Source organism: Bubalus kerabau, chromosome 6 (genome assembly GCF_029407905.1).
Source record: "Bubalus kerabau isolate K-KA32 ecotype Philippines breed swamp buffalo chromosome 6, PCC_UOA_SB_1v2, whole genome shotgun sequence".
Classification (NCBI taxonomy): Eukaryota; Metazoa; Chordata; class Mammalia; order Artiodactyla; family Bovidae; genus Bubalus; species Bubalus kerabau.
In genome coordinates, this window is record NC_073629.1 from 94522490 (window position 1) to 94537032 (window position 14543).

The 14543-nt window shown below is 43.8% G+C and overlaps 1 protein-coding gene across 2 annotated transcripts in view; it reads left to right on the forward strand.

The window, feature by feature from the left end:
- Positions 1 to 12898, forward strand: part of ORC1 (origin recognition complex subunit 1) — a 37829-nt gene extending 24931 nt beyond the window's left edge. For both annotated transcript variants that reach the window (XM_055585893.1, XM_055585892.1), the window contains 8 exons: positions 613 to 714; positions 2647 to 2818; positions 3501 to 3608; positions 3875 to 4024; positions 4711 to 4830; positions 9187 to 9356; positions 10316 to 10403; positions 12193 to 12898. In XM_055585893.1, the coding sequence (XP_055441868.1) occupies positions 613 to 714; positions 2647 to 2818; positions 3501 to 3608; positions 3875 to 4024; positions 4711 to 4830; positions 9187 to 9356; positions 10316 to 10403; positions 12193 to 12387 (1105 nt within the window). In that variant the 3' untranslated portion in view covers positions 12388 to 12898. The remainder of the gene's footprint in view (positions 1 to 612; positions 715 to 2646; positions 2819 to 3500; positions 3609 to 3874; positions 4025 to 4710; positions 4831 to 9186; positions 9357 to 10315; positions 10404 to 12192) is intronic.
- Positions 12899 to 14543: the final 1645 nt, after the last annotated feature.

A 14543-nucleotide genomic window follows, 5' to 3' on the forward strand; every position in this document is an offset into this window, starting at 1 on the left:
TGGAATGGGTAGCCTATCCCTTCTCCAGTGGATCTTCCTGACCCAGGAATCCAACCGGGGTCTCCTGCTCTGCAGGCAGATTCTTTACCAGCTGAGCTATCAGGGAAGCCCAGTATATAATAAAGGTAGAGGGTAAAATGAAGGTGCATGTTTAGAAAGGAGAAACCTCTCAAGCAGTGTCTGAGTGAACTACTGTGGGCAAGTTCTGGGAGGAGTCTGCAGTGCAGTGCTACCCCTTTCTCAGGGATGGAAGGTCACGACACTGCTTCTCAGTTGCAGTACGTTTTAGAACTTTGTGGGGACTTTTTAAAAATAGGTAAGCCTAGATCCTGCCAGAAATCAGCTGAATCATAATCTTATGTGAGATGAGGTCCACCCACGTGATCTGGGGAAAGCACCCAAGTAATATGTACTCTTGATTAGAACCACTGAGCTGTTTAATTTGTATGGGTGGAGAAGGGCCAAATGAAGAGGTTTAAGAATGAAGGCATTCCCGTGGATTTGTGATTAAGGTTTCCAGTAGAAACTATAGATAAGTCTTTTCCTTTATTATGGGGTTGACAGTAAATTGTTTCTAATGTCCTCCTTTTCCCTCATTTACCACCACTGTAGGCTGCATGTTTCTGCTGTACCGGAGTCTCTTCCCTGTCGGGAACAGGAATTCCAGGACATTTACAACTTTGTGGAAAGCAAACTCCTTGACCACACTGGAGGGTGAGTTGTGTTGAGGGAGGCAGAATGGTCAGGAGGCCCCTGCTAAGTGCACCACCGTAGGTGTGAAAGGTTGTTGTTGAATCATGCAAAGACACCGGGATTCTTGGCCCCCGGAGGAGAAGAATTCAATCCGGGGCCAGAGACGAGGCTTGATCGCTCAGAGCTTTGGTGTAATAGTTTTATTAAAGTATAAAGGAGATAGAGAAAGCTTCTGATATAGGCATCAGAAGTGGGCAGAAAGAGTACCCCTGCTAGTCTTCAGCTGGATGTTAGTCACTCAGTTCAGTTCAGTTCAGTTCAGTCGCTCAGTCGTGTCCGACTCTTTGCGACCCCATGAATCACAGCACGCCAGGCCTCCCTGTCCATCACCAACTCCCGGAGTTCACCCAGACTCACGTCCATTGAGTCAGTGATGCCATCCAGCCATCTCATCCTCTGTCGTCCCCTTCTCCTCCTGCCCCCAATCCCTCCCAGCATCAGAGTCTTTTCCAGTGAGTCAACTCTTCACATGAGGTGGCCAAAGTACTGGAGTTTCAGCTTTAACATCATTCCTTCCAAAGAAATCCCAGGGCTGATCTCCTTCAGAATAGACTGGTTGGATCTCCTTGCAGTCCAAGGGACTCTCAAGAGTCTTCTCCAACACCACAGTTCAAAGTCATCAATTCTTTGGCGCTCAGCCTTCTTCACAGTCCAACTCTCACATCAATACATGACCACAGGAAAAACCATAGCCTTGACTAGAGGAACCTTTGTTGGCCAAGTAATGTCTCTGCTTTTGAATATGCTATCTAGGTTGGTCATAACTTTCCTTCCAAGCAGTAAGCATCTTTTAATTTCATGGCTGCAGTCACCATCTGCAGTGATTTTGGAGCCCAAAAAAATAAAGTCTGACACTGTTTCCACTGTTTCCCCATCTATTTCCCATGAAGTGATGGGACCAGATGCCATGATCTTCATTTTCTGAATGTTGAGCTTTAAGCCAACTTTTTCACTCTCCACTTTCATCAAGAGGCTTTTTAGTTCCTCTTCACTTTCTATATAGTCACTAGCAGTCTGTTAATGAAAGAAAGGAATGTCTTAAAACTCAGAATGGCACCAGGCCCCTCACCCATAAGATGCATTTTGGGATAATCTTGGCACCACATGGTTTATCCTGGGCCATAAAATGATTAACTTGAATCTTGAAGAAGGGCAGACAACCATACAAATAGTTTCATTTACATAGATTAGGGGAACAATATCTGAGAATAACATACTGGTTTGTCAAGTAGGTTCTGAGCCAAGAGGAGGAACCGACTTGAAGACAGAGTTTGGGGTAAATGCATAGTACATTAGCATAGCTTAAGACAGACATTTCCATAAGAAAAAGGCATTGGTTATCTCTAGGTTTGAGAATAGTTAACTTCAGGTGAAACCAGGTGTCATTATGGCTGCACAGTATTTTAAGAGAAACCTCCTTTTCAAGTTGTATAGAGAAGGAAAAATATCGCTAGTTTGTTTCCTCCTGCCGCTTAAGAGAGATAAAAATGTCTGACACTTGCAGGCTATTTCCTCCCTTTGGATCCCCCCTGGCCTTCCTGCCTGTTACCCTCTCAGGTGCAGTTCAACCAAGCAGCCTTTCCCTAGTGTTGGAAAAACAGGCAAGCTCACTGCTGAAGCAGCTTTTGTTATCACAGTATTTCTATAGAAATTTTGTCTTACACAGAAAATAACTCTGGCCTTTTTGGGGAGCCATTTTGCATACAGCATTGCTTATGGAATGAATGACTGTATATAAACAGGTCCTGCTCTAATCAGCTTCCCAAAATGACCCTTACTCCTCCCACCTCCATATTTCAGGGGTCCTTCCTTCAGCATATATTCTCATACTCATAACTGATGATAGTGTGACGCAGCTACACAGGCCTAGCCCGGGGTCTTCTCTCACCCCAGGTGCATGTACATCTCCGGGGTCCCTGGGACAGGGAAGACTGCCACTGTGCACGAGGTGATATGTTGCCTGCAGCAGGCAGCCCAAGCCAATGAAGTTCCTCCCTTTCAATACATTGAGGTCAATGGCATGAAGCTGACAGAACCCCACCAAGTCTACGTGCAAATCTTGCAGGTGAGCAGAGCTTGTTAGGCTTTCTTGGTTTATTTTGTTTTGGTTTGGGGTGTTTTTTTTTGGTCAAGCAGCTTGCAGGATCCTAGTTCCCTAACCAGGGATTCAACCCAGGCCCTCAGCAGTGAAAGTGCAGAGAGTCTCAGCCACTGGATTGCCAGGGAATTCCGATTGGGGCTTTCTGGAAAATATCGTTTCTGGGTGGCACATGAAAAGGGAAAGGTATACTTAGTTTCATGCATATAATATGTTTTCAACTTGCTGTATGTGTAGCAGTAGAAAGGGCAAAGAAGGCAGAATTCATGCCCTCAAGGACCTTGAAGTCTGGGAGCTAGTACTTACCAGGAGGGTGAAAACCATTAGTATACAGCAGGCATGGCAGTACACTGGAAAAGGGTAGGCTGGACTTTCGACTCACGAGCTGCTGTCCCGGAACAAGTAACGTCCAGTCATGCATTGATGATTCTGGAGAGGCTTCTGGGATTGAACTGTGGCTCATGTGCATTTCAGACACAATTTATGTCTCTTGTGGCCTTCTCTTCTCCTCCTGGTGGAAGGCAGAGGGTAGGATACTGAAGTCCTCAGGCTAAATAGCTTCCTCTATAGGCAGACTTAACTTGAAACTCTTAAAAGGGGAGTCACATCCTTAGAGTGTACCACTCCCATTCTTTTCCCCTCACTGCAGAAGCTGACAGGTAGAAGGGCAACAGCCAACCACGCAGCAGCGCTGCTGGCTAAGCGATTCCGCTCTCAAGGGTCCTCTCAGGAGACCACCGTGCTGCTTGTGGATGAGGTGAGAAGGCGCCCACGGGAGGACCGCAGTGGCTCTGGACTGATGTTTGGGAGCAGATACAAGGCAGGAGGGAAGTCCTGGCTCCCTTCTCCTTCACTTGGGCACATTCTCTGGTTGGGGGAGGGGCATGTGTCCATCGACATCCTTGCTGCTCAGGTGGTGTGACCTGAGGGCACATGCTGCTGAAGCAGCGGTAACCGGCTTCTCCCTGGGGGCCTGGCTCGTTCTCTGTGGTTGACCCTGTGTCTCTCTCCGTTTCTTGGCAGCTTGACCTTCTGTGGACCCAGAAGCAAGACGTAATGTACAATCTCTTTGACTGGCCCACTCACAAGGAGGCCCGCCTTGTGGTCCTGACCATTGCTAACACCATGGATCTGCCAGAGCGCATCATGATGAACCGGGTGTCCAGCCGACTGGTAGGGCCATTCTCGAGCTGTTCTTATAGTCCCAGAACCTGGGCCAAGGAGTTCTGCAAAAATGAATACATAGGAATCTAAAATAGATGGGGAAAAGGAAGAAATGTTATTTCTGAAATTCTGGTAATCTCTACATTAGAATTAAATATGTCGCCGTTGCATGGTTTTCTGCAAATGTATCTTCTTGGGGTTCTACTACCTCTGCACTCAAACTGCACAGAGCACTAAAGGTTTAATTATTTTAAAAAAAAATTAAGTGCTTACCCCTTGGCAGGCAGTGTTAGATGCACGGAATGTGGCAGTGAACAGGGCAGACCTGGTCTCTGGCCTTGTGGACCTTGTGGTTCAGCAGAAGTGAAACCAGAAGCTCAGCCGATGTTACAGAGCTAAAGATCCTCCCTCTAGCTCTAATGAGAGCACCTCTGCTCAGATCTACTAGTAAATGATTCCGGTAGAATAAAAGTTTCTTTTAAACTAAATGAAAAAATTGTTGAGAACTACTGCCCTACAGGGTGCCACAGGCCATTGTCAGTAACAAAAGGAGCAGGAAGCAGTGGTAGTCCTGGGATGAAATGTGTAAATTGTTATCTGAGACTTGGTTTGGGGGATTTGCAAGTGGCTTTCCACCAGGACTGTCCCGAGTGGGAAATCCATGAACTTCTTCCTCTGCCGCCTTGGCTCCCCAGGGTCTAACCAGGATGTGCTTCCAGCCTTATACTCACAGCCAGCTGCGGCAGATCCTACTGTCCCGACTCAGACACGTAAAGGCTTTTGAGGATGATGCCATCCAGCTGGTAGCCAGGAAGGTGAGTTGCCTTTGGGGTGCCTCTGGCCACACTGACAGTGTTTGCTGACTACCTGCCCATGTCAGGCCCTAGGCTGGGTGCTCTGGAGGTGAAGAAAAAATTAGGAAGTCCTGTAAAAACAAATTCCAGAAAATAGAAATGAAATTCTGAAAAATTCCTTAAGCTTCTTATTGTATGATTAATTATTAAAAGGCTCTGAGTATGATGGGCTTTTATATATATATATATATAATTATATATATATATACACACGAAGATTAATTGATTCAGAGTGTTTTGTATGATTAGAAGAGCAACATAGTCAATGAGGTAGACAAACCTGGTTTGAACACTAATAGGTATGTAGCAAGTTATAGAAAAGTTAGTTTAAAACTTCTGGGCTCCAGTTTTCTTCTGAAAAATGGGAATGATAATAGCTATGTCATAGGGTCATTGTGGGAATTAAATGAGACCATGTCTGTAATGTGCCTAGCAGGGTGCATGCTCTGTGGTGGGTATGACGTGTGGCATTCTCCCACTTGAGGCGCACTGGGAGAATGCCAGTTGAGATTCCACTAAGAGTTCTCCGAGGCTGCTGAGGAACAAAGCAGGTTAAACGTCTACCTGGGACTAAACAAAAGAAACCACACAGCCACAGTATTTCAGCACCTAAAAGAATTGTAAACTTCTGTCTAGTTTCTTGCCAGAAACAATGTGAATTCTGAATGGCTATAGCAGCAACACGTCTATAACACGTGCTCAGAGCTGCACACTCTGTTAAGTATTAGGGTCAGCAGAGAGCCAGATATGGTGTTTATCTCCAAGCTATGCTTTCCAGGAGAGAGAACCTCAAAATTACTCTACCCCCTCTATTGGGTAGAGTTTCTCCACCCCTCAGTTACTAAATTCAATTGCTCAGTCGTGTCCTACTCTTTGTGAACCCAAGGACTGCAGCACGGCAAGCTTCCCTGTCCATCACCAATTCCCAGAGCTTGCTCAAACTCACGTCCATAGCATTGGTGATGCCATCCAACCATCTCATCCTCGGTGGTTCCCTTCTCCTCCTGCCTTCAGTCTTTCCCAGCATCAGGGTCTTTTCCAATGAGTCAGTTCTTTGCATGAGGTAGCCAAAATATTGGAACTTCATCAGTCCTTCCAATGAATATTCAGGACTGATTTCTTTTAGGATTGACTGGTTTGATCTCCTTGCTGTCTAAGGGACTCTGAAGAGTCTTCTCCAACACTGCAGTTCAAAAGCATCAATTCTACCCCTGCAGTCATACAATTTCTAAAAGTTCTTTTCCCCCCTCTGAATGGGCCTTTTATATACCATCCTACTTATTTGAGGTTTTCTTCCTTTGACCAGGGCAGGTGGGCTGGAGTCAGGGAGGGTGGAGGTCTTCAAATTCAGTATGCAAAGAGTAACTGTCTATATTTAGTAAAGGACATCCCCTCCTTGGCAACAATTGCTAGTGTTCCAGGTCGATAAACTTTCTTTCCTTGAGAATAAATTTCTGGTTTCCTGCTGTGGTATAAGTGGGATAATCTCCAGGGCAGAGAGTTTTATGGAAACAGCACAAACTACCAAGGCATAACATTTTCTCACAGAGCCCTCAGTTGCTCTAATGTTCACCCAACAGCATGAAATGGGGGGAGGCCTAGGCAAGGGTCAGCAGACTTCTTTTGTGAATGGCCAGTAGTAAATGTTTTAGGTTTTGTGGGCCATAATGGTCTGTTACCACTAATCAGTCCTGCCCTTATATTGTGAAAGCAGCCACGTAAACAAATGTGCAAAGCTGTGTTCCAATAAAACTTTATTTACAAAAACATGTGGCAGGCCATAGTTTGACTCCTAATCTAGGGCATCAGTTTCTTAACTTTCAACCAGTCCTCCTCATTTTAGACAAAGTTCCCCCTTTACCCCCAGTTCCAGTACCACTAACAGTTTCAGTGTTTTGAAGATTTTTAGTGTAGCTTTAGGTTTGTTCTTGGATTCCTCACTACTGATTTAGGACTGGGCTTTCTACAGTCAGCTAAGTCAACCACTACTACCCTGCCACCTCTTTCTAACTTTCAGAATTACATTGTTTACTGCTCTCCAGTTGCTTGCTTATTTAGGGTTCTTGGTCTTTAAATACTGTTTCAGAAGGCTTCAAATTTGGCTGCTGTTTTTACCCAAAACTCTTGCCTGTAATTTCAAACCTCTCTTTTGTTCCTTAACATAAAAAGAAACATACCTATATTGTTTATCTTGTAGTTATGATATCTTACGTCTTTGTGAGTTTACTTCTATTACTTCTATAAACAAGGCCATGTCTGTATGGCCTTGTTTCCTTGTTTTTTTGTGTTTTGCTCCTTAGAGCTTTATCTGGAAGTTGACTGAGGCCTGGGTTGAACTTGAATTCATTTAGTTCGTTTTGTGCTTCTGTCAGTTACCAAGGGGCACTGCCAACTGGGACCATTTTTAAACAAAATTCTTCACTGAGGGTTTTTAGGAGACACAACATAAATTTGGGCTGCAGATCCACATGAGGGCTTGTAGTTGCAAAGACTCAGAGGGTTTTTTCCCCCTTACACTCCCCGCTAATACCAAAGTCACACAGGCCATTTTTCTTGCCATCCCTTCTGCATGAAGAATCACTCACCCTCATACTGGGGGTGTGGTGTCTGGACCCCAAGTTTATGCAAGGTCTTCTCAGATTCCATGTTTGGTGGCCCCAGCTTTTTCTTTTGACTCCCTCACACCAGCAGCAGTCAAAAAGAGTGCTTATGGTCACCAAGACTCATGCCCTTGGAGGGGGAACTGCTTTGGGTGTTTTCTTGCTTCCCAGGGTCCCCTGCCCACTCTGATTCTAGGCCTCTGCAGCAGCCCTTGAGTCCCTGCTATTATCCACTGTATGGAGCTGCTTCACATGAGGGAAGGAGGAAAGATAGGAAACACCCCCAGGACATCCTCACCAGCTGAATATGGGATAGTAGAAGGAGGGAATAATATACACTGCTGTTCATATTTCTGTCTTGGGTCACTGGAAAAGTGACCCAAAAGTATTTTGAATGTCTTATAGTTGAATTTTTAAAACAGAAATAGAAAACATATAAAAAAACTCCTATAATCCCACTTCCCAGAAATAACTCTTTTTAATGTCCTAGTTTGGTGTGTGTGTGTATACCTATATAATTTGCGATTCTGTTTTTTAATCTTATCGCTTTGTTTTTTATTTGTTTCAATATTTATTTGTTTATTTGGTTGTGCTGCCTCTTAGTCGTAGCACACAGGACCTTTACTTGCAACATGTGAACACTTAGCTGTGGCATGTGGGATCTAGTTCCGCAACCAGAGGTGGAACCCCGGGCTCCCTGCATTGGGACCACAGAGTTTTAGCCACTGGACCACCAGAGAAATCCCTACAGTTTGCTTTTTGAAACCTGATGTTGTATAAATTTTGGAAGAAAATAGTTTTTTGGGGATACCATCAGACAGGCGTCATCGCCTGCAGTGGTTGTTAGGCAAATTACGGCATTGCTGGCAAGCACTTGGGATACAGAAACAGAGGTCCCTGCAGACAGTGCTGAGTCCAGGAGTTCCCTCAGTGCAATTTAAAGTGCAAAGCTTCCCCGTGAGGGAGCCCAGGAGCCCCTCAGCCCCGGTGCATATGGAAGGGCAGGCACAAAAGTACAGCTGCTGGCACGGGGGACTGGTCTGATTCACCTAATCACGGATTCCTCTGGGTCCTCCAGTTTCATGGCTTCATTCCCTCTTGATTCTGGTTCATTTAGCCATTGGCCAGGTGGTTTCCAAAACTGACCACGTGCTACGAGCCTCAGACTGTGGCAAAATAGGCTCCACTTCAGTCTCTTGGCTTTTTCTCTTTATGCAAGGAAGAGACCCTTCTTTTCCCAGATGGTTCAATAATAATCTTGGGCCAAGGGTCTCTTCTTGTAGACTTCTTCATGTCTCTATTATTAAACACAGCTGAGAATTTCTGCCTTTTCCATTCTGGAATTATCTGTAAAGCCAAGACAAAGGTGTGGACTCAGGGAAGAGTTCCAGACACAGTATGATAATTTACAGTGTACCTGGGCTCCTACCACGTTCCCAGCAAGGGCTAAGTACTTAATTTCAGGCTTAAGTCCATTTGTCTTTATTGAATTTGTTGCAGTGTTGCTTCTGTTCCATGCCCAAGAGGTATGTGGGATCTTAACTCCCTGACCAGGGATCAAACACTCACCCCATGCATCGGAAGGTGAAGTTGTAACCACTGAACCACCAGGAAAGTCCCCCTACCTTCCTTTTTAGCTGAACACAGAATCAGTTGGTTTTTCTCATGGACCGAGAGGACAAGGGGATCTCAAGGAATAAAATATTGCCTCTTGTAGGTCGCAGCCCTCTCTGGAGATGCACGACGCTGCCTGGACATTTGTAGGCGTGCGACAGAGATCTGTGAGTTCTCCTGCCAGAAGCCCGACTCCCCTGGCCTGGTTACTACAGCCCATTTACTAGAAGCCATAGATGAGATGTTTTCATCATCATATATCACTGCCATCAAGTAAGACCCTCTGCCTCCCGACTCTCAACCTCCCTTGGAGGACCACTGAAGAGGGCCATGGAAGCATGTTTTCCTTTCAAAGCTTTTACTCATTCAACCTACATTTACTGACAATGCTGTTCTTTTTCTTAAGGGGCATAGTCTAGTCAGAGAGACAGAAATGTAATCCTAGTATGATATATTGAGTTACACTATAGGTGTTTATGAAGTAAAGTGCTGTGGAAATAAGATCGAAGTAGCTATTCTCTGACTTTGAATGATGTACTCAGCCATGTAATGGGAGTGCTGGTACATGTCCAGATATACTTGCTGTGTTCCCACACTTCCAAAGTGGTATTTTTCATATCATTATGAGACTTGGTGGGGGAAGGGAAATCCTTGCCAAATAATATAGGAACATAGGAGGAGACAGTTCCAAGTTTTTTCCTGTCTTTTCTCTAAGACACAGAATATCTTTATTTGACTTTTCTCCAGGTTGGTGGTATAGGAAGTCCCCTACATACAAATGAGTTCCGTTCTGAGAGTGCGTTCATAAGTCCAACGAAGTTAGCTTAGGTACCCAACTAACACAATTGCCTATATAGTACTGTACTGTAATAGGTTTATAATATTTTCACGTAAATAATACATAAAAAACAAGACAAAATAAGGAAAACATTTTTTCATCTTACAAGAGTATACAGTACAGTCCAACACGTGGCATACAGGAGCTGGCAACCAGGGAACAGGCAGGAAGACTTACTGACTGAGCGGGGAGAGGCGGTGGGAGACGGTAGAGCTGGGATCATCAGCAATAGGAGATGGAGGGCACGCTGCCACTTCACTCACCTTGAGGTTGACGGCACAGGTTCTGGTTCCTTGCTGGAACCAGATGCACGTTCGTATCTTTGAAGGTTCACATGTAGGGGACTTACTGTGCAGCTACTTCGGAGAATTCACATTTCCTCATTTTCTTTAAGAAATTCCTCCATTCTGGAACAGAGCTTCCTGAGAGCCATCCTTGCAGAGTTCCGTCGATCAGGACTGGAGGAAGCAACATTTCAACAGGTGATTGATCTGTTTTTCAAAAACCCTAGATTTTGGTCTAGTGCCTTTAAAATGCATGGGAATATCAAACCAGCTCATTTTTATTGAGCTGGTATATTGAAAATAAAATAAAACCATGTTGAATTGCCTGAGAAGAGACCTACAGCAAATGATTTCTGCACATGAGATTGAAGCTTTACTATGTGCCAGATACTTTTATGCAAGTGGGAGATTCACAGATGAACAAAACTGCCCTGATACAGTTTATGGTATAGTGGGAGGCATGGCTCTTAGAACAAGCCTTGTTTAAAAACAAATCACAAAGACCAGTCCAAATGCCCTGAGCATAATTTCAATTATCTCAAGTAAAGGAATCATCAGGGCTCGTGCCTTAGTGAGCCGGGGCCGCTCACTGTGCTACACCTGTCATGTCTCTGCACCTGGCCCCACTAGAGTCAAGTTCAGTAGGGTCTTCTTACCCCGCTGATTCTGCCAAGCCCATTCCCTTGGCTGTGGTTTCGATGGATAGTAGGTAGAGACAGTGGGAATCTCTTTCATCCATTCATGTGAGTCACTAATTAGATGACAAGGCATTTTGGCTATCTTAAGAGAGTCCTAGTCACTCCTGCCATTTACCGGTGCTTCATTGAATTTCTTCACTTTGACATTCAGAGCACTGGGCAGAAATCACATCACGTCAACGCCTGCCTCAGGCCTTCGCTATGCTTTGTTTTAATTAAACAGTCGATTCCCCTGGTCTGCACCAGTTCTAAGTTGGCTGCTGGGCACTGGCAGAGGCGAGGTTTGTTTGAAACTGGTGTGCATAGGTACTGGGCTGCCTTTGAAGATGAATTACCAAAGATGTTTGAGTGTATACCCAGCAGTTTGTATGTCTGTGTGTATGAGTATGTTTTAGATAAATAGAGAAGTCAGGAGAACATTTCCTTCCAGCTTTTCTTCATTTATTTATGTTTGGCTGCTCTGGGTCTTCGTTGCTACTCTTGGGTTTTCTCTTGCGGCGAGCAGGGGCTACTCTTTGTTGCGGGGCTCGGGCTCCTCATTGTGGCAGCTTCTTCTGTTGCAGAGCACAGGCTCTCGGTCTGCAGGCTCAGTAGTGTGGTGCCTGGGCTTAGCTGCCCTGAGGCATGGGGAATCTTTCTGAACCAGGGATCAAACCCGTGTCCCCTGCGTTGGCAGGTGGGCTCTTCCCTGGACCACCAGGGAAGTCCTGAATTCTGTTTTTAAATATTTAGTTGCTAATCATGTTTTGCCTGTTACTGGTTTTCTAAAGCCTGAGACAGCTCTTCTGCAGAGTGTCCTGTATTCTCTCTGGACTTTTGACTTTTCCAAGGGTCATACCTGGGCATCTGCTCACTGTTTCTGCCAAGAAAAAATGCCCGTATAGCAAAATTTGACTTGAATTATGACACTCTCAGTTGGAACCATCAGCCCCTGGAGATGAGGACTGTTTGTACAGCTGTAACAGTTACTAGGCATTTCATATCTATTAACTCATGAGGAATATCATATATTTAATAGATAAAACTGAAGCTTAAAAAGTGAAATAACTGGCCCCGTTTGCTTATTTAGGTAATTGGTAGAACCAGGGTTCAGACCTGCTATTTTCTGATCCTGAGGCCAGTACTACATTCTGTCCCTGTCTTTTCATCCCAGTGGGGCACCCCTTGGTTCCCTTCTGGGGTCCTGAGTATCCTGGAAAAGAAGTGTCTCAGTTTCCGAAAAGAAATAATGATTGGATACAGGACTACCCGTATGACTAGCTGACCTCAGGTTTGCTTTTTGTTTCTAGGTGTACATTCAGCACGTGGCGCTGTGCAGGATGGAGGGCCTCCCGTACCCCACCATGTCGGAGACGATGGCGGTGTGCTCTCGCCTGGGCGCCTGCCGTCTCCTCCTCGTGGAGCCTAGCAGGAATGACGTGCTCCGTCGGGTGCGGCTCAATGTCAGCCAGGATGATGTGCTGTATGCTCTGAAAGAGGAGTGAAGGGCTTCACAAGGAAGGACTGTGATCTGTTTTTAAGGAGCCCTATTTCCTTTTTCTAAGCACATGGAATCATTGTAGCAAAGTGTGGAAATGGCTGTCATGTATTTTGGGATTTTCCATTAAATCATTTATTTTTTCTGGGGTGTTTGGGAAATTTTATAGTCATCATAAATATCAAATTATAAAACCACACACCGTCCTTCCTACAGTAGGCCCTCTCTCTGGCTTTTATTTCTGTTGGTAGCCCTGCCATTTATTTAATGGTAACATACCATGTATATAAATACATGCACACAATTACTATATCTATATAAAATAGTTCCAGGAGAGTAAGGAATTAGCTATATTGGTTGCCTCTGAGATGGCTACCTTCAGGGTTAGAGGAAGACTTTCACTGTATGTCATTATGTTTCTTTTAACTTTTGAACAATGTGAGTGTAACATACTTAATGTATAAAAAAGAACTGTTGGAAATAATATCAGTAATAAATAATCCCTGCTGCTGCTGCTGATAAGTTGCTTCAGTCGTGTCCGACTCTGTGCGACCCCATGGACTGCAGCCCACCAGGCTTCTCCGTCCGTGGGATTCTCCAGGCAATAACACTGGAGTGGGTTGCCATTTCCTTCTCCAATGCATGAAAGTGGAAAGTGAAAGTGAAGTCGCTCAGTCGTGTCCAACTCTTAGCGACCCCATGGACTGCAGCCTACCAGGCTCCTCCGCCCATGGGATTTTCCAGGCAAGAGTACTGGAGTGGGGTGCCATTGCCTTCTCCCTAAATAATCTCTAGCAACAAATAAGTAGAAAATGGAATTTTTAAAAAGGTACCATCTATCATAAAAAAAAATCTTTAAAAATTATTTAGATGGCATAAAAAATTAAGGAACCTAGGAATAAATCTATTAATAATAAAGAGATAATTAATCTCAATCTCAATTAAATAATTAAATCTAAATAAATGCCAATTAAAATCTTGGTAGGGTTTTTGTATAACTTTGCAAGTGAACTCTGATGAACCAACAACTGAACAAACTGACACCTAAAAGCCTCATGGCAGGTCCTGAGAACACAGCATCTGCATCGTAGTCCTGCCAGAAATGTTTGCTGTGAACCTACTGCTAAAAAGAATTATCAGGTAAATCAAAACTTACCTAATAAAAAGAGTTAAATAGCTAAGTAAATGTAAGGACTTTGGGTCATGGATTTAAGACATTAATACAGTTATAAGCATTATTAGGGATTATATTCATATTAGGTAATAGGATTATGTAAATGTCAAGTTTTATGAGTGTGACAAATTATTGTGGTTGTGTAGAAGAATGTCCTCATTAGGAGAATCATGATAAGGCACTGAGTGAAATATAACATCTGCCACTAATACACATGCATATATTTAAAACTGCATGTAATGGACTAAGGGTCAGTATCAGAATAAAGTATTTTACAATAAGAAAAAGGGAAAATGGGTAAATAAGGCATCCACAGAATAAGAAATATGAATGGCCAACAAATTAGAAACATAGTAAAAGATGCCTGCAAGTGAAAACACTTCCGTATCTATTAAAACATCTTTCCATGGTGATACGGAACAGTTAGAACCCAAATGCCTCTTTGATGTAAGTGTAAAGTAGGACAACTGCACTGGGGATGGTTTGGTAATATTTAGTCTATAAAATCCTATTAGCCAGCAGTTCCACTGCTGGAAATACACCCTAGAGAAGCATACATATACACAAGGAATGAATAAGAACACCCATAGCACTGGAATGGCAAGCCGTTAGAAAAGTGAATTATTTTCATACTATGAGATACCATACAGAAATGAAAAGTAAGATCAATGGATGAAGCTTAAAACCAAGGTTGAGTATAAAAAGGAGTTAAGGAAAAATATGTGCAGGCAGTGATAAGGATACAATGTTAAATAGCAAAACATATTACAATATGTCTACTAGCAATAGTAATGCTCAGGAATAATAAACTCCAAAATTAGGAGAGTGGATATCTGTTTGGGAAAGGGTTGCAACATGAGAGGTGGACGGGTGGCTTCAACTATATTTCTCAAATTTAAGTGCCCATGTATTTAACTCACACAAGAAATAGAAACCGTTGAGTACCTACTATGTACCATGCACTGCTCTAGATATAACTTAAAACACAA